The sequence below is a fragment of the Seriola lalandi genome, unplaced genomic scaffold (genome assembly GCF_002814215.2).
Source record: "Seriola lalandi dorsalis isolate HSWRI2012SDOR001 ecotype SW California unplaced genomic scaffold, Sedor1 jcf7180002054902, whole genome shotgun sequence".
Taxonomy (NCBI): domain Eukaryota; kingdom Metazoa; phylum Chordata; class Actinopteri; order Carangiformes; family Carangidae; genus Seriola; species Seriola lalandi.
Window position 1 is genome coordinate 529,114 of NW_019525454.1, and position 17,342 is coordinate 546,455.

Below are 17,342 nucleotides of genomic sequence, written 5' to 3' on the forward strand. Positions count from 1 at the left end.
AACACAAAACGACTGTAGAGGCATGCCAACTGACCGAAAAAGGGTGGACGGGGTGAATTCCCACCGTTTTTGAACTTTTTAAATACAGGAAGTGATCCATCTAATCACCATACGATCTATGGGGTTCTTCAGTTCAAATCCCGTCTCGCGCGAATACATCCTAGCAACGCTCCTTGGATACAAGCTGGGGAAGCGCGCTCACAGTGGCGGACTGACCACAACAACACCAACATGGAGCTTCCACAGGTCATTTGTGTAAGTTTAATCTGATTCCTGGTGTGAAGATTACGTTATGCTGCGTGTTTGTGTCTTCCTTTGGTACGCTTTCACAGAAGCCTGGCTAAAGTTTACCCAGCTTTGGCGGTTGTAGGCGGCTAGCTAGCTGCTAACCGCTTTGCTAAGTTGTTAGCTAATGTATCGGCCGACAAACAAACGGTTAAACTCTCAAACGTTTTCTCATTGTCGGATAAAATATTGCATTTCTATTGTCAGTAATGATGGTAGCACGAATGCCTGGCGGGTACTTAGTTGCAACATAATGTTAACGTATGCATTTAGTACTAAGCGTAGGGACGTGTTTATCAGCAAGCTAACTAACAGCAACCTGTTGCCTCTAGCTAACTTGTTGCTATACTTATCAACGAGTTGATTGTGATTTATAAAAAAATTTAGTTAAATTCTTGAGAAAGTAATTTATCCTCAACTTGTGGTACTTGTAGTGTTTAGAAGCTCTTAAAAAGTCTTAAATTTAACTTGGTGAATTCTGCAGAAACCCAGTGAGATTGACTTCCCTTTAGCTGCATTTGACATTTGCTTATTACAGTGATCTGGCAGTTTCCACTCTTCTTGAACACAAAGTTAATCAGCTTCAAAGAATGATAGTTTTTTTTTTTTGTTTTTTTTTTTTTACAAATGGCACTGAAAAAGGGAAAGGGTGGTTACAAACTGAAACTAACAATAAAGGGATACAACAGATACGTACATTATAGACAATAGGTGTGTGACGAATGCTGTCAATTGGCATTCAACCGAATAAGGCTCTACATTAGTGTTTTTATTTGTGATTCAGTTCTTCATGCATGATGCCCCTTCCCATGAAATGTTCATATGATTTCGTCCGCTACCATGTCAAAGCAATTGAAATTATATTTGTTACAAGAATGCCTAAACAGATAAATGAACGATCAGTTGTTGATTTAAGCCTCCAAAAGAAACTGTTTGACAGTTTTCTTGTGTTTAAGGTTACAAGGCAGTGTTAAATGGCACAAGAGGACAGTAAGTGAGTTACTTTGTTTGGTTATTCGGTTCACAGAGGGTGGTGGCATCTCCTCAGTTGCCAGCAGATGAAGATGGCATTCAGTCTGTTGGACAGTCATCCATAAACCAACTGGGACCTCAAAGTCATCGCAGTGCAAGTCGGGACCAGAGGCAGCCCAAGCTGTCAAGAAATGACTCGGAGCTACAACAGCTGGAGAGACACTCTTTGGAGATGCGTAAGTACTTAAAAAAACTAAAACAATGAATTTCAGTCTCTCTTCTGCTTTTTTTGTTGTTATATTGATTAAGTGATGCTGAATTGATGTACTACTCGAAATATGCGGTTTTGACTCAAAGCATAAAATATACTTTGGTATGTATTTATGTAAATATTTTTGTCTACTTTTATGAAATCTATATAGGTATGGAAAATCATGTTTCAAGTTGTCTAGTTAATAATGCATCACACTGGATCTCATGATTATGGGACGTTTGAGGCACTGAGGGCTTGCATAAATTAAGTTTAAAGGATCTATGTTACAGTTGTAAGTTGTATGTCTGTTTATGGTGCCTTTGGATAACATTCAGCAGTTTCTGTATCATCAGAATTTCAGGACAGTAACTTGTCTCCGGCCCTTTTGCTGTTGCCTGTAAACGCTGGAATGGAACACAACTTCACTGAATATTCTTTATTCCAACAAAGTGACAATGAGTTTGCCCCTTTAAGGTAAAATTAATATCAATTAAAAGCCAATTATGCACAATGTGTCATTTGAATGATGGGAAGTTAAGATTTTTTTTATATTTATTCATTTTGCTTTTTCAAGGGCATACCCAGACATTTCCATGGCAACAGACAGGTTTCACTTTCCACTCCAGGATGCTACTACTCAGGCGTCTGAGTGTGGCTCACTGTCCCAGCACCCTTTGGCTCAGGCAACTATCCTTTCTGAAGAAGGAGCAAGCCGCTGCTCTCTGTCCCAGCACAGTTTGTCACCAGGGGATGAAGGCAGACGAGAGGAAATAGTTCATTCCCGACTGACTGCCACCACTGACAGACAGGATGGACCATCCAGAGATGATGCAAGTAGCAAAGAGAAGGTCTCGGTGACACTTACTAACACTCTAGACAAGCTAGTAGGAAAGGCTGTAGAAGATGAGACCTTCTTTCTGAATAAGGATATTCCTGCCCAGCAGCTTCTGGAGATCCTTCAGAAAGATGTTGGGATGCCTAGCAGCAGTAGTAGTGCTGTTTCCTCTGCTTCTGAGACATCTGTGAAGAGCATCGCATCTTTTTCCAAAAACTCTAAAAGTAGCAAAGTCTGCAAACCAGGCATTGACCAAAGCATGGTTAGAAGAGAAGGTCCTCCAGGTGAAGCTTCTCTTCCACAACAACAGACAAAACAACCTGACAGAGTTACAAACCCTGACCAATCACGAACACTGTCATCTGAGGTCTGTAATATCACCGTGGGTTCCCGCAGCACTCAGCCTGATAACAGTAGTGAAGTGTTACACAGAGAGCTATTGTCTGAGGTAGAGAGGCGCAGCAGCCATGAAGCTGAATCTAAAAACCAACAGTGGAAAGGTCCTTCACCTGGTCAGTGTCTCACTCCATATCCCACGGAAACATCTGAAAGCAAGCCAAGTGTAACTCGAACAAATCTGGGTGGCATGCCATGGACAGGGCCGTTTTCAGCAGGGGTTGAACGGGTTCAGAGAGAGCAAGATCTTTGGTCCTCAGGTAACCAAACAGGGATTGATGGGTCCTACCTAGGTTTCCTTCCACAGTCTCAGTCCACGCCAGGGGTTTTTAAGGCCCCGTCCAAATCCAATGTCAAGGCTACATTTGGGCAACTTTCTGCCATAGAGTCCAGTAAAGAGAACTCCTATCAGTCAAGCACAGGGATCCCCTCACATCCAGCTGTTCCTGAGGCTGACGTCCATTGCCCAGACACAGCAAATCAGTGCCAAGAGGAACATACCTCTGCAAAAGTCCAGTCTCTTCCAAGTCTCAACTATCTGCAGAAAGTCGACGCTTGGAGGGCAAATCAGAGTTCTGGCAAAACGTCACTGTTTGATAGCCTGGCGTTGCAGGGATTTTCTGGTATCTCTCCCAAAAAGAAAGCTTATGATGCAGTATCTGACACCCTGAATCGCATCCTGAGTCAGCAGGCAAGGAATTTACAACAGCCTCCTGTTTCAAGTGCCTCCAATCAGAATGTCATACAGAGCTCCTCTACGGCTCCTTCTGGCTCCTCTTCCCAAAGAAGAGGGGAGGCAGTGGGCAGTGCGCCTAGTGACAAAGATAACACTGGGTCTGCAGCAAGACCCTCTGCCTCACCCTTTGGCAGGTCGCAGTCCCACTCCTCTCTTAGCACAGTTGTCATGTCGGTGCAGAAAGATCAGCAGACGAGACCTGCAGAAAAAGAGAAGAGTCAGACTCAGGATGATGTCCATCATCAGCCGAGTACCACAGCTCAACCCTTACCTCTCATAAGCTTTGGTCAGTTCAGTGATGTGTCAGTTGATAGAGACTTTACTCTTTCAAGTTCCCAAGATAGTTACAACAGTGGAATTAAATTGGGAGCTTCCATTGGAGCCTCTTCAGTCACCAGCCTAGAGGTTGATAATTATGCCCCATACTGGACTTCAAAACTGTCAACACCACCACCCCTGCCCAGACCGCGAGAGCTCAACATTGAAGAACGAATTCCGGTAATTGAATATATAAACTAGTATAGGATTTTTTTAAAAATATGTTTAGGACTGGAACATTTATTATGTGTAATTGTTTTTTTTTTTTTTCAGATTCAAGTTTCAGCAGATAAAAGCATCAACTGCTAAATAAAGATTTAACAGTTTTATTCAGTATACACTGTATAAGTAGGGGAAAAACACCACGTATCTATAGACATGTATTCTGTATTCTAATGTGGTGATTTGTTTTTCTTGCAGTTGTATCTCCATAATCTGGGTATTGACCAGTCTCCTTCAACAATCTTGACTCCATTTGCGCCCAGAGGGCCAATCAGAGAACCTGAATTCTCTCCTACTGATCTCTTTACAATTAAAGGATCCATTGGAACCTCAACCAAGAGCACTCAACCATCTGAAGGTACCTAACCTTAAAACTGACCTTTAAAACAGGAAAAAGAGTAGAAATTTTACTGAATTTTCACACACTATTTCAGGCTACATATTCCATGTTCTTGTAACAACCCCGTCCACATCATGTCACCTGGGCTGAGAATCAGAGATACTACTCAGATGCTACTTGACAAATGTACCCTTTTATTACCCATAATGAACCAACAAGGATAATTAAAAAAAATACTCTCATATTGTATTTTCAGGTGGCAGTCCTCATAAAGGAGAGTTTTCCAGGTCCAGTATTCTGTCAGTGGACTCCACTGGATCCATACCGTTTAGCCTGGACAGTCTTGCTCCGGCTGTATCCATCCCAGAGCACACCAAGCGGGCTTCTCCTTCTACTTCATCAGATACAGAAGCTATTCAGAGTAAATACAGACGGGCACAGTCCTCCCAGCCTGATCAAGACTTCCTCTCCTCCAGACTGCAACCCAGCCAGCAGCAGCAAAAGGACAGTGGTATAGCTGTCAGCCAGAATGCTGTCCAGCTTGGAGAGAGGTTTGACTCTGACCTCTTGTTAGCTACTAAGGTGAGATACAGGGAAAGAGACTTGGAGTCATCCTTGCAAATGAACCGTCGTTTGGAGCAAAGTGCAAAAGATCCTTTTGTTAACTCTAAGGCCTTGGGGGAGATCCGTAAACTACTCTCTCAGGTGGAGAAAGTGGTGTCTCCTGGGTCGTCCGCAGCTTCCTCTGCCTCCCCTGCAGCGCCCCGCCTGCTGTCTGATGATGACATTTTCCTGTCATTGAGGAAGAACACCAGCAGACTCCAGGAGTCCTCATTCTCCTCCTTCTCTGCAACAGACCCCAGAACTCATTCCTCCTTGCTGTGGGCCAGGTCCTCGTCCGATTCCATGTTAACCTCAGAGAAACCAAGGCAAAGCTCTACAGGTCGAGAGAATCTGACCTCATCATGGCAACCTGATTATCCATCCACACAGTCTCTAACCACTGCACCTGCTGCAGGAACTTACAAAAGGCTACAAGACAGTGCTGTGAGTAGAGGTGCAGGGTCATCTCTTGTCCTTTCCAAATCAGCCCGGCGGGCTGAGCCTGAGGGCTGCAGCGCTGCACCTCCTGACAACAAAGTCCCAACGCAGCCACCAGTCATCAAGCCTCTGCCAGCTGTGAGTACACAACAGCTCACCTCAACACCTACAGAGACAGCAGGTGTCCCAGAGGAGGAAGAAAAGACTTCTTTTGGAGGTCCTGTACAGAGCAGTTCCTCATCACCCTCCCTGGAGGACACCGATCAGGGAGTGATGAGTGATGGAAGCAGTGACAGTTCACTGGCAGTCAGAGTGGCCAAGTTACTCCAGAGTGAATCTCCAGCCACTATGGTGTCCAGTACACCAAGCATCACTGACCAAGAGGAGAACAAAGCAAGAGGTATGACTGTAGGGGCCATGTATTTGATTTGTATGATATTTCTCCGAGCACTAGGGGGTGATGTAAGGCCGAGGCTGGCCACAGAACGTTTAAGCCCCAACTCAGCAATCTCAGGTGTTGCTCATTGTAAAGAGGCAAACAGTTTTTGACTTTGCTCGGACAATTTCGTGGTTTTTCTGTTTAACTTTACAAGTCTTATTGGACATTATGGAACACACAGATTGCAGACATCAGAAATAAACGCATCACGATACAAATCATTGGTAAGGATTTGATATAATTTCTTAGAGGACATGTCTGAACAAGAGTTGCAGGGAGCAGCCGGTAGAGGTTAAAGTATAGGGCTGGCAGGGTCTGATGTTAACACTAAAGACTACAGATAAACAAAGTTTCTAAGTCACTAGCAATTTAATACCTCAACACCAACATCTTTCTTATGTCTGTTTTTTTTTTTTTTGGACTGTATCCCTGTTGACCACTCTATACTGACTGTGAGCAACTTAGTTCCTGTGTTTGAATTGAAAGTCATACTTCATCCAGAATCTTTTTATTATATATTCACCATATGTCGGCTTTGAAAACATGAAAACTCTCTAGTCGGCGTATAGTCGTGTATTTTACAGTAAAATTCAATACTTTTCCAGAGCAAAAAGTGATATGCTCAGTATATATTTATCACAATTGTATTCTTGCAGAGATACATTTAACTACACGGCTCCTGTCTTATTCCTCATGCACAACCATGTCAAGCTCACAAAACCTCAATAGACCGAGTACTGTCAAGTGTTCTACATCAGGTTAAAAGTATGTTTTGATGTTGCAGAGTGGATTAAGATGAAGATATCTGGACAGCAGTGTGAACCTCTGGAGTTGGACCAAGAAGACAGAAAGCGAATTGAAGAGATCAAGAGAGAGCTGCTGTTAAAATACCCGATGAAGGTAAACCACTTATGAAAAGATCTGTAGCACAGCAATCAGTCACTATTAGAAAAGCTTTATTTGCAGCACATTTTTAAGTACAAATGAAGAATACAACGCAACATTAATTCATGTTTATGTCACATTCCCTCTTTAAATCATGTAATTTGTATATATTTAGTAAATTAAATTACATTTTTTTTGTCATTTTGATATCTCCCCCACAATGTCTGGACAGTACAGGTCTCATTGTTAAGGTAACTGATGTGTGTCTGTGGGTGTTTATACAAAACGGTGTGCTGTTAAGGTGAAAACATTAACTTTGAGGTTTGATTGATGTGTTGCTTTATTCATTCCCTTTGGACAGTTTCCAGTTCTGGTTCCAGTTTGTTGCTTGCAGTGCTGAAACATTTTAGGGTGAATCTTTGTGGCGGATGAATTAATTCACAAACTAGGACATTGCCAGGTCTCATGGTTTGACACAGACTGCTGTTTTTTTATTTCTCCTTCCAGAGCCAGTTGAGCACAGATACAGAGAGCAGTGCAGCATCCAGTGTGAGAGTCCCGAGGGGGCAGGACCCACCTCAGCCTGCAGAGACATTCACCGCCCACAGTGATGCGAACAACCAGCTGTCACAGCCGGTGCAAGGCCTCAGCACAAACCTCTCAGATTCCCGTCTGCTGCTTCAAAGCTCTCTTCACCCGGATCTAGAAGCTCAAGTGCTGGAGATAGCTGCCAGAGAAGGAGTAACCCTCCCTAGAACAAACCCTCGGGCCCTCACATCCATCACCATCGCCACCCGCAAGCGCTCCACCTCACCCTCTCCTTCCACGTCGCCTGCTCCTCCCATCAGCCCAGCCCCAGAGCCTCTCCACCTGACCGAGCTCTCCACAGGAACAGTCGAACGTCCTCAGGCTAAAAGGCCCGCTGCTCAGAATGAAGAAGATAAGACAACAAGAGAGCCAGAATCAGTGTTTGAACCGAAGAGCAGTCTCTACACCAGAAAACAAAGTCTAAATACTCAGTTAATGTCAGGAAATCAGAAGAGACAAGATGCTGTGGGATGTCAGTTTGAAGAACCTCCTCCACCCTCACAGGGTTTGAATAGAGAGGATGTGAATGCAAAAGAAGACAACACACCGTCTTTTCGGAGAGATGATGAGTTATCCATTCAGGACAGCTCTGTTTCTGGTTCTCATGGAGCTGAGCAAACTGCAAGCTCATCCACATCTGAATCCCCCGCCAGGACAGGTCACGTCTCACATGTCCATCTCACCCTGTCCCCGAAAGCCACGGATCACAACTTGGCGATTGCTGTGCACTCAAGTCATGCTGATGCTGTTGCTGGGATGCCACGTAGAGAATTTGTTCCGCTCAGACACTCTCCATCTGCTGCCAGCAGTCCGGACGAAGGCGTTGGTTTGTCCAGTCCACCAGAGTGGTACGAGACCCCAGAGCCAAAAAGACAGCAGGGGCATGAAAGAGTGGGCACCTCATCCCTGTTTAAAGCTGCTGTACCTCCGAGGAGAAAGGCCTCCACATCCAAACAATCCTTTACACCATGTTACAGAGCTGAAGCTTCTCAAAGACCCTTAACCACTGAATCACCAGGTAGGTTTGTTTTGAAAAGAACTTCTGTATAATATGAATATACTAAGATAGAAAGACTTTAATCATTTACCAGTATTATGGGACATGAAGAAAGAAAAGCCTTCATTTGTCTCTTAATCACATTGTGAATGAGAATAAATTTCAAACCACAGAGGATAGATGAGAACATCCTGTTTATTCTAACTTTTTAATGAGGGTTAATGACTGCCCCACCAAACTGAGGGTGTGGCAGTGGAGCCAGGGATTAAAAATAGAGGAACGCCAACTAACAATTGTTTTTCATTCCACCTGCAGCAGTGCCTGTCCTGCTGCCATATAAACCCCGGGGCAGCAAGGAGCTCTTCTACGTCCCTCAAGCAGAAGCTGACGTCTCCTCTACAGGCCCTTCGGACACCACCATGGAGAGCTCACACACAGGTACATCAAAATTTTATTGAGCTGAAACATTGCTGAGTTTCGTGGGCAAAGACTCGTACCACAACACAGCTTCCCACTTCCCTGTGCATCCTTTCCCCACGGTTGACCCTCTATTGTATACGGTCATAGGCAAAATATAAATCTTAAAATTAATTGCAAAAATAATGAGTACTCTCTAGAACAGTGCCAGTTTTGTGCCCATTGCATATTGTTTTCACTTCATTTCAGTTCAGCACACAATAAAACAGACTATAAACAGTTCACCTCAGTCTTTTGGTCATTTTAAGGGCAGCTGACATTTTGGAGACAAAACAGTCAATCGATTGAGAAAATAATCAAACTCTCTGGAAATAGCCGGGTTTCTGCATTAATTGGTTATAAAATATGATTTGATCTTCATATAAATCACACGTTTAGACAAAAAAAAAAAAGACTTAAAACAACAGATCTTTTGAGAGGCCTGGTTCACATCAGCAGATTCGTCTTGTACATAGAAACTCAAAATGTTTGAATGTTTGTTTTTTTGTCTTTGTGTCATTGATTTGACTCCAGGTTTCTCCTTATTCTAATTAGGTTTTGTTGATGAAAATTAGCCTCGAGGTTCACTTGCTTTTTCCAGTGAGCTCTGAATGTTTGAATGACGTATTCATTATGGACAAGAACTAAACAATGATTTGTGTGTTATTAGTTCAAATAGATTGTGTTTGTTCATCATTGTGACTTAGATGAAGGGTCTGATCATATTTTAACTCAAATTTATATGTAAATGCAGGTTATTCCAGCGTTTTAGGCAAATTAGAAACTATGGAATTTATGAGTCCAGAGAATTGAGATGTCAGTTGAATCTGTGATGAAGGGGGAGCCTCTGCTCTCATTTCCCCTGTGCCTGTATAGGTCGCAGCTGGTCTATTGTAACGTACACCGGGCAGCGCATTAATTATTCATGTTCAGGGGCTGGTGAGACAAAGGCAGAGCTGGGGCCTCAGCAGAGACACAGAAGGAAAGGGGGCTGTAGGCTCCACGTCTTTGAACATCTTCTGTTTACCTCTGGCTGAAAATGAAGGATTTTGAGCAGTATTATTTATGTTATCTAGGAAATGAAGACCGTGTTGGTTTAACCTTCTCTGAATAGATATCATCATGAGGTAACAAACCACTATTGAATTCTGACCAGGCTCGGACGACGCTGTGCCCCCACGCTTCAGCAGTGAGGTCCTCGGGCACCAGGACCCGGGGTTGGACCGTGGAGTCACCATCAGACACACAGAGGGGATCTACAGCAAGAGGTTGAAAACAGCCACCTTCAAAATGCAAGCACCTGGACACAGAGGTATGCTGACCATACAAAATGACAGTATGGCATTAAGGTGTATTCTGTCAAATGCATGCCTGAAACAAGCAGCACTTCATCTGTCATTGGTTAATATAAACATGTCAGTCTGGTTAAATTAAATCAGTATAATAGACTGTGTTTGGCAGAGCAGACAAATAAAACACTTCTGGGAAGAGGAAAGAAACGGCGAGTATTTCTAAAAGCTTTCCAGTAGTTTTCATATTAGAACACGATTTAATTTAAAGGGTAGCATGCCAAAAAATATTGTCCAGTCCATTGTTTAATAAATTATCAAGTGTTTAACAATGGAATAGACAGACGCTATTAAGTCTTTCATTAGAAAAGATTTCTTGAGTATTATCAGCAAAACAGGATACGTTTGAAAAAGTTTGCTCCTCAGTGTGAAACTTGCAGAATGTTTTGTGTGAGCGCTTGTGACAGTAATTATCTGAAGTTAATTGATTAAATATTATTTGATGAATTTTATTTTTGATTTAGAATTGTTCAGTTAAGGATTATTCAAGTATGAAAAAACTGTTTTGTGTCTGAAAAGCAATTTTCTGTTGTTGGTCTGTCATTTTTTCTTTGTTTGTCTTTTAAAATGGTTTGAAGTGTGCTTTCATTTACACAGCTTTGCTTTGTTTTTTTTATTTCCTTTTGTGTGTCTGTGCAGCAATGAATAGTAAATATATTGTATTTCTGATCCACATTGTGTCTTGACTCGTGTTATGTCTCTCTCGTCATAGGCGCCTCTGTGATAGCGGACAAAAGTTCACAAACAAGTCTGAGCCAAACTCCAAAGACGTCTTCTCAAGTATCCCTTGCCTTTACCAGAGTGCCTTTATCGAGCAACCAAGAATCCTCCAAGAGAGACCGTGGGACCAGCCCACTGCAGTTTCTTCATTATAATCAACCAGAGCCAAGTCGTGACAGATTTCAGCCAGTTCATGAGGAAGTGGATGAAGATGATGCGAGCCATCACCTGGACCAAAGCCCTGACCCTCAGCAAGGAGGAGAGCGTGACCAGCAGAGGAGGGACCCCGACGTCCCTCACCCTGCTTCCCAGCAGAGCAGCAGCAGTCTGGACGAGCTGTGGCAGAAGTTCTGCGATCGGTGGACCATCGAAGAGTCCCGTTCAACAAGAGAGGCATCGCTGCTGGAGCGGCTAGAGCGCCTGTCTCGTCTTATTCAAAACACAAGGGGCGCCGATATGTCAGAATCACAGGACGAGGAATATCATGATCCTTACAGCACAAAACCGAGGCGAGGAAGGAGAGGAGAGGATGCTACAAGGGAAGAGAAAAGGCGGGATGTCAGAGAGGGTAAAAAGAGTTTACATGCTGAGGCCGGAGAGTGGAAAGTCAGAGGAAGTAGAAAATTTGATGAAGAACCTCCCGCTGCTCGTCAGGCCTGGACGCAGAGAACACCTGAACCTTTAGACCAGGACAGTCGCACCTCCAGCCTCTCCCACAGCTCCTCCCAGAGTCAGCACCTCTGTCCCGCAGACAGAGACGAGTCAGAGACTTTGTCCACCTTATCCGGCTCCATGTCCACCGTCGACACGGCCCGCTTGATCCGAGTCTTCGGCGCCCACAGAGTCCAGCACCTGAAAACCAGCTCCAGCCTCAGTAAACTTTACGACACGATCAACAAGCAGAAAGATGGGAGGGAGCAGAGGAGAGGGAGAAACAAAGAATCTCTGTCCATCATCACACCATCAGAGACCATCGGCACTGATGAAGCCTCAGTATGTTCTGTATATCTGCAGATTATCGTCTGTTAAAAATGTAATTTATGAGTCTGTGTTGATGCAGACATGTCAGCACCGAATGTAAGAGCAGAGAACAAACTGAAGCACCAATATATTAACTGATCATTACAGGTATTGAATAGCTCTAAACGTTTGACGTCATTGTGTTGCTCTTCAGGTTGCTGCTGATTCTGCATCTTCAACCAGCACTTCCTCCCTCCCACTGCATCGTGGACCCACCAAGACTCTGGCAGCGAAGAAGGCCGTTAAACTGGTCAGCAAAGGCATCCAGACAGGTCAGTCCAACAAGAGAGGTTCCACAGATTGATGATTACTGTGGGTCTTTTCTTTTTTTATTTCTGGCATGTGACATGTCTGGTCCTAGAAACTTTTTAGCACCTATATAACACACTGGGTAAATTTGCTTTAATAAACTCTCTACATGATGAATCACGTAGTTAGTTTTGTCTTCCTTCAAATCGATTTGTGTGAAGATGTCAGTTTACTGCACTGGCTCTGATTGAAGATACATGGTAAAGTTGTAATGAAAGTAATTCTCCCCAAAAAAATCTTCGTACTGTTTTCTTTTTCAGCAGGTGACCTGGAGATTGTTAGTAACGGGACTCGACGCCACACCAGAGATGTTGGAACCACGTTCCCCTCGCCTCGTGAAACCAGAGCTTCGAGGCAGAATTCATCTTCCTCCACAGGTGTAGAGAGAGGAAGAGGAGGGCGGAGGAGCCCCTCTAAAATTCAGTCCTCAGAAAAGCAGAGAAAGAGCAAGCGGAGCCCATCTAAGCTTTACCCTGAAGGTATGTCAACTTATTATATCTTATTACAGAGTTATGGGAATGGAAACTTTCTGTTTTTTTCTTTCATAAAAATTTCTGTTATCTTAATTGTATTTCATTCTGTTTTTCCTTTTTAATTCAGCAATTATTGTGTAATGCCAGAATAAAACCAAACTGTTGGATTGATTTTGGCTTATCTGTGTTTTTCAGGCGTTTCTTGGTTCATCTCTGCTGACGACGTGAGATCGGAGGCAAGGAAGGAAAACCAGCAAGAGGAGGAGGAGTCGACGTGGAGGCCGAGCACCGCCTGGTTTGAACCGTATAGCAGAACACACCCGTGGAGAGAACCGCTCAGACAGAGACAAGTCCATGAAGAACTAAACAAACAGTCTAACTTCATACATCGTGCTGAACCTGATCCAGATCTGAGAACAAAAACAATGTCCTCTGGTCTGTCACGCGTCTCTCTCCAGGTTTGTTTGTCTTTTTCTTTAAAAAAAAAATATCTCTGAAAAGGTCATTGTTCATTTGTAGGCTTAAAGCATGAACGACTCGTTTGTAATGGGAAACAATATTTCAGGTTCTTAGACAGGTTGATTTGTCATTTTCCAGGTCTCCTTCCAGGTTCTGTGCTTGTACACACGCTTGGCAGATATTTTAAGATTAGCATTTTATACCTTTTTTATTTGAGAGATGACAGGAAATTATGGCACAGAGACGGGGAATGACAGGCGTTGATGCCTTTAACCACATGCTTGGAAAATTATGGAAAATATTCGATGTCCAACCTGATATAAGATCTGAATTTTACCACCATAAATGCCCTGTTAAAGAGGTTAACAGAAAATATCAGGTTGCCTATTAAAACCTCTCAGCGTTGTTCTGTAGTTAATACTCCCCTTCGATCCTGCAGGAGGCTTTGGAGATGCGCCGTCCAGAGTTCATCTCTCGGTCCACACAGAGGGTGAAGCGTCTGGCTCTGCAGGTGGAGGAGAGGAAGCTACAGGCCGTCTTCACCAGAGAGAGACACGATCTCTTCAACCAGCACGGAGGACCGGGGAGGCTGCTGAGGCCTGCAGGTACTCAGCAGGAAGTGCTGCCCATGAAGTTGATGCTTAACTGGTTTATTGGATCTGCTGGATGTTGCTGGTCAGACTGGAACAGCAGAATCACAAGTGTCTGTATTTTTAGTGCATTGAGCCCCTTAACTCATCATGTCTTCCTTTATATAGTTTATAAAGTTTTTACAAACTGTCCTTTTTATTAAAAGTATTTAAATGTTATTGCAATAACTGGACTAATTGGTTTGTTACCTTTCTATTAAGGCACTGCTCTGCTCAGGAGAGCTGTTCCCAGGAAGGAGATGATCCAGAGATCCAAACTGTAAGTTTTATTCTTTTATTTGCTTTAATTAAAAGAGGAAATAATTAGAAAGAAATTTATTTTAATGGGAAATAGACCGGCATAAATCTCTATCTTCAAATTTATGCATAAATCTAATCCGATTATCTGTTCCATATGGAGTTTCTACCATGTATTGTTCTTGATAAAACATTACCACATGAACATCATCAGACTCGATTCAGCAGCATTAATATTCTGCTTTTAAAATGTTTAACTGTTAGTTATGTGACACTGTGCGGCCACAGGTGTAGATGCAGTAGATGTTTGGCTTTCACAGAGTTTCTGTCTAAACACGTTTCTCCTCCAGGATCTATGAGAAGCTTCCGGAGGTGCAGAGGAGGAGAGAGGAGGAACGAAGGAAAACAGAGTACAGATCTTACCGGCTGAACGCCCAACTCTACAACAAGGTACAACAAACGCAAACAACTTTAATCTGACATGTTGAGTTCAATTCAAGCGTAGAAGAGAAGCTCAGATTAAGTTTTAGTTTAACTGTTCTTAAACGTGGCTTTCATCTGGATGTTTTTATTAAAACAGAGTCAAAGACAAACTGATTCATACAGACTGACCGAAAGTGATGATTGTACTTTTTTTATTTTAATTTTTCAGAGAATCACCAACCGTGTCCTGGGCAGACAAACAGCATGGCAGTGATCAAACGGAGCAGCAAAACTTTTTTACAGTAAATTAAATCAGTGACGTGAAAACATTTTTAACAACTTTAAGAACAAAACTACCTAATTTAACTAAAAACATGCTTTTATTTATTAGTGACCAAATTGTTTGTAGTTGGTATTTTAAAGATTATGTTGAGAAGTAAATTCTCCTCAAACAGTAGCATCACTGACATGTTTGACTTTCACTTAGAGACCAGTGTATTGTTTTAGCTGGTTTGACTAAAGAATGTATTTTAATGTGAAAAATAAACCAGGTTTCTTTTAACAGTTTTGCTAATTTCCTTGTTTTGATTCAACACACAGAAGGCTGACAAAGATGCACTGGCTTAAATGTCTTTATTGATCAGTTATCGGTTGTGCAAGAGCAGGAAGCCACACGAGGAGAAGGTAAGACAAGTTAGCTGCAGATTCAGTACGTCAGCTGCTCACTCAGAGCACAGATAAACACAATGAATAAATAAGAAATGTCTGCATTTTCCCTCTCAAACTACAGTTATGTAGATGCACTATGCCCATTAATTTAACTACAAAATAAAACTTCAAGTTAGGACAGTACTCTGTAAACATAAATACTCTAACAAATCATTAAATAAAACAATTAGCATGGATTGATAAAACCAAAAGCCTTAAAATCAGCGATGGCAAACGTGGTGAAGAGAAACAAAGACTCTTTGGCAAAGATGTAGTTTTGCTTTAAACGAGGTTTGGTTGAAACAAATGAAAAATAAGGCAGGTGACCGCTCTTTACCACAAGGCTCTCTGCAGGTTTAAGGCTCGGACAAAGTTTAAGTCTGAAACAGCAACAGGAAACTCATCAGAACACAGTTAATACAGTCGTTTGGATTTTTGTAATTCAGTAGCTTTACCAATACAACCGGTGTCGTCTATACCAAGCATGTAAAAGTAGACATTAACAACTTACACCACACAATTAATAAATACTAAATAATTTAAACCAATATAATGCTCCATCTGACTAAAGTGCAGTCAAGCTGTTTTTAAATAAACATGATAAATCTGCAAAAGAATTTCAGTCGCATTTTACACAGTAAATTCCCTCGAGATTAATCAGCTTGTCTCTTTCTGTGCAGTCCACAGGGTTTTTAATGAAACCACAGAGGAAAGTACAAAACCCTGAACACACACTGTTGTTTTCTTGCATGTAACTTCAATCCAAGTGAAGCTAATGTGCAGGACTTTGTTCTCCTCTGTGGTTTCGTCTGTCAATCAAAACCTGTTAAATATGCAAAAAGTCTCTTTGATCAAATGCCCACTACTTTAAATGGACAACTATATTTTTTCTTAATCATTAAAGTTTGTTTTTTTTATAATCTCTCTTTCCCTTTAGACAGTCAAGTTATAAAAATGCAGTACACAACAGTGACACCTGATTAAGATTTACAACACACAATCATGATCCTTGGTATCCTGTGTAGCATTAACAGTAGCGCCAACATTTTAACACAGAAACATGGAGCGACATCCAGTGTTTCAGCTGCAGGTTCCACACCAGAGCCAAAAACAACAGCTGATAAATACTCAACAGCGACAAGAAAGTTTTCAGTGAATCCGGGCAGCATGCAGCAGTTACAGGTACCTCTACTACTTCTGGCCATAAAACAGCATTCACACTCAAATATATCTATAACTTACAGTATGCAGGGCTGTAGTCAAGAGCACGGCAGTCTAAAACAAGTCACTACAAAAACTTGATATTGTTTTGAGATCATGGCACAAAAAAAAAAAATCAACCATATCAGGAAAGGAGATGCTTTCCTTGTTTAAGGGTATTTTGCTTTAAAATTTTCAGAAACTATTGTAGTCAGGTCTACAATTAGTGATTGTTTTTATTAAGAATTAATCTCTTTTATTAATATCCCGATCAAGTGTTTTGTTGATAAAATGTTAGGAAATATATATGTGTATAAGATTTCTTCTTCTTTCCAAAGATATTGAGTTTACTGTCACATGGCAAACAGTAGCAGAGAAGTAAATCCTAAATGTCCTAGAGTGACCCTGAGACTGGTCTCTACTACTCGACTACGGCCCTGACTGTTAACAAAGTGCATTTCAAAGAGGAGGAAGATCATTTCCTGCAGCTTGAAATCTCACCACTAGTGACTTTGAATACCTCCTGGTTTCACTTGTTCTGGCTCGGGAGTGGAGACGAAGCTGATGGTGGGGTGGTGGTGGTAGTGGTGGTGGTGGTGTGTTGGTGCAGCAGGCAGGATTGCAGGGCAGGTGAAGTTTAGGTCCGCAGCAGACTGTGAACTCTCTGCAGCTGACACTGTGACAGGACGAGGCGGTGGACCTGCTCCTGACCGCGGGGACACGGCACCATGACGCGACCCACCAGCATCGTGTCGCCCTGCTTCTCCTCCTTCACCTGAACACAAGAATGTAGAATATTAGATCTGTGGCGGTAAGTCCCCTTATCTGAATTAATTCAAATCTCTAATTCACATAGAAGGTTTCGTTTATTATTGAAACAACTGAGATGTAAAAGTCCTCAATTTTACTGGCTGAATTTAAAGTTCAGATTTTTAGAAACATATCTTTGTGCCTCTTCTATTCAAAGCTAAATAAGAGTGTATGAATCCAAGATTAAATAAACGTGCTGCAAATATTTGGAAACATGTTTG

At 42.3% G+C, this 17,342-nt stretch overlaps 2 protein-coding genes across 10 annotated transcripts in view; one reads left to right on the top strand and one right to left on the bottom strand.

Moving 5' to 3' along the window:
• The first annotated feature begins 176 nt into the window (after positions 1-176).
• Positions 177-15,087, top strand: alms1 (ALMS1 centrosome and basal body associated protein). 6 transcript variants are annotated; one of them, XM_087169622.1, is made up of 19 exons: positions 177-246; positions 1,313-1,493; positions 1,849-1,984; positions 2,085-3,975; positions 4,216-4,375; positions 4,614-5,798; positions 6,622-6,737; positions 7,230-8,328; positions 8,623-8,745; positions 9,920-10,075; positions 10,825-11,825; positions 12,007-12,124; positions 12,422-12,640; positions 12,830-13,092; positions 13,533-13,698; positions 13,945-14,002; positions 14,331-14,430; positions 14,633-14,705; positions 15,004-15,087. In XM_087169622.1, the coding sequence occupies exons 1-18, from the start codon at positions 232-234 to the stop codon at positions 14,675-14,677; spliced, it is 7,032 nt and encodes a 2,343-aa protein (XP_087025748.1). In that variant the 5' UTR covers positions 177-231; the 3' UTR covers positions 14,678-14,705; positions 15,004-15,087. The 6 variants fall into 6 exon arrangements, with proteins under 6 accessions (XP_087025748.1, XP_087025747.1, XP_087025750.1 ...); XM_087169621.1 differs by lacking the exon at positions 15,004-15,087 and having other exon boundaries at positions 14,633-14,965; XM_087169624.1 differs by lacking the exon at positions 15,004-15,087 and having other exon boundaries at positions 12,425-12,640; positions 14,633-14,965.
• The window catches only part of dctn1b (dynactin 1b), a 46,337-nt gene continuing 44,014 nt past the window's right edge, over positions 15,020-17,342 (bottom strand). For all 4 annotated transcript variants that reach the window (XM_087169629.1, XM_087169628.1, XM_087169627.1 and 1 more), the window contains one exon: positions 15,020-17,086. In XM_087169629.1, the coding sequence (XP_087025755.1) occupies positions 16,949-17,086 (138 nt within the window). In that variant the 3' untranslated portion in view covers positions 15,020-16,948. The remainder of the gene's footprint in view (positions 17,087-17,342) is intronic.

Coding starts and splice junctions, on each gene's coding strand:
- alms1 (XM_087169622.1), top strand. Junction 3,976..4,215: donor ACATTGAAGAACGAATTCCG/GTAATTGAATAT, acceptor TTTTTCTTGCAG/TTGTATCTCCATAATCTGGG. Junction 13,093..13,532: donor TGTCACGCGTCTCTCTCCAG/GTTTGTTTGTCT, acceptor TCGATCCTGCAG/GAGGCTTTGGAGATGCGCCG.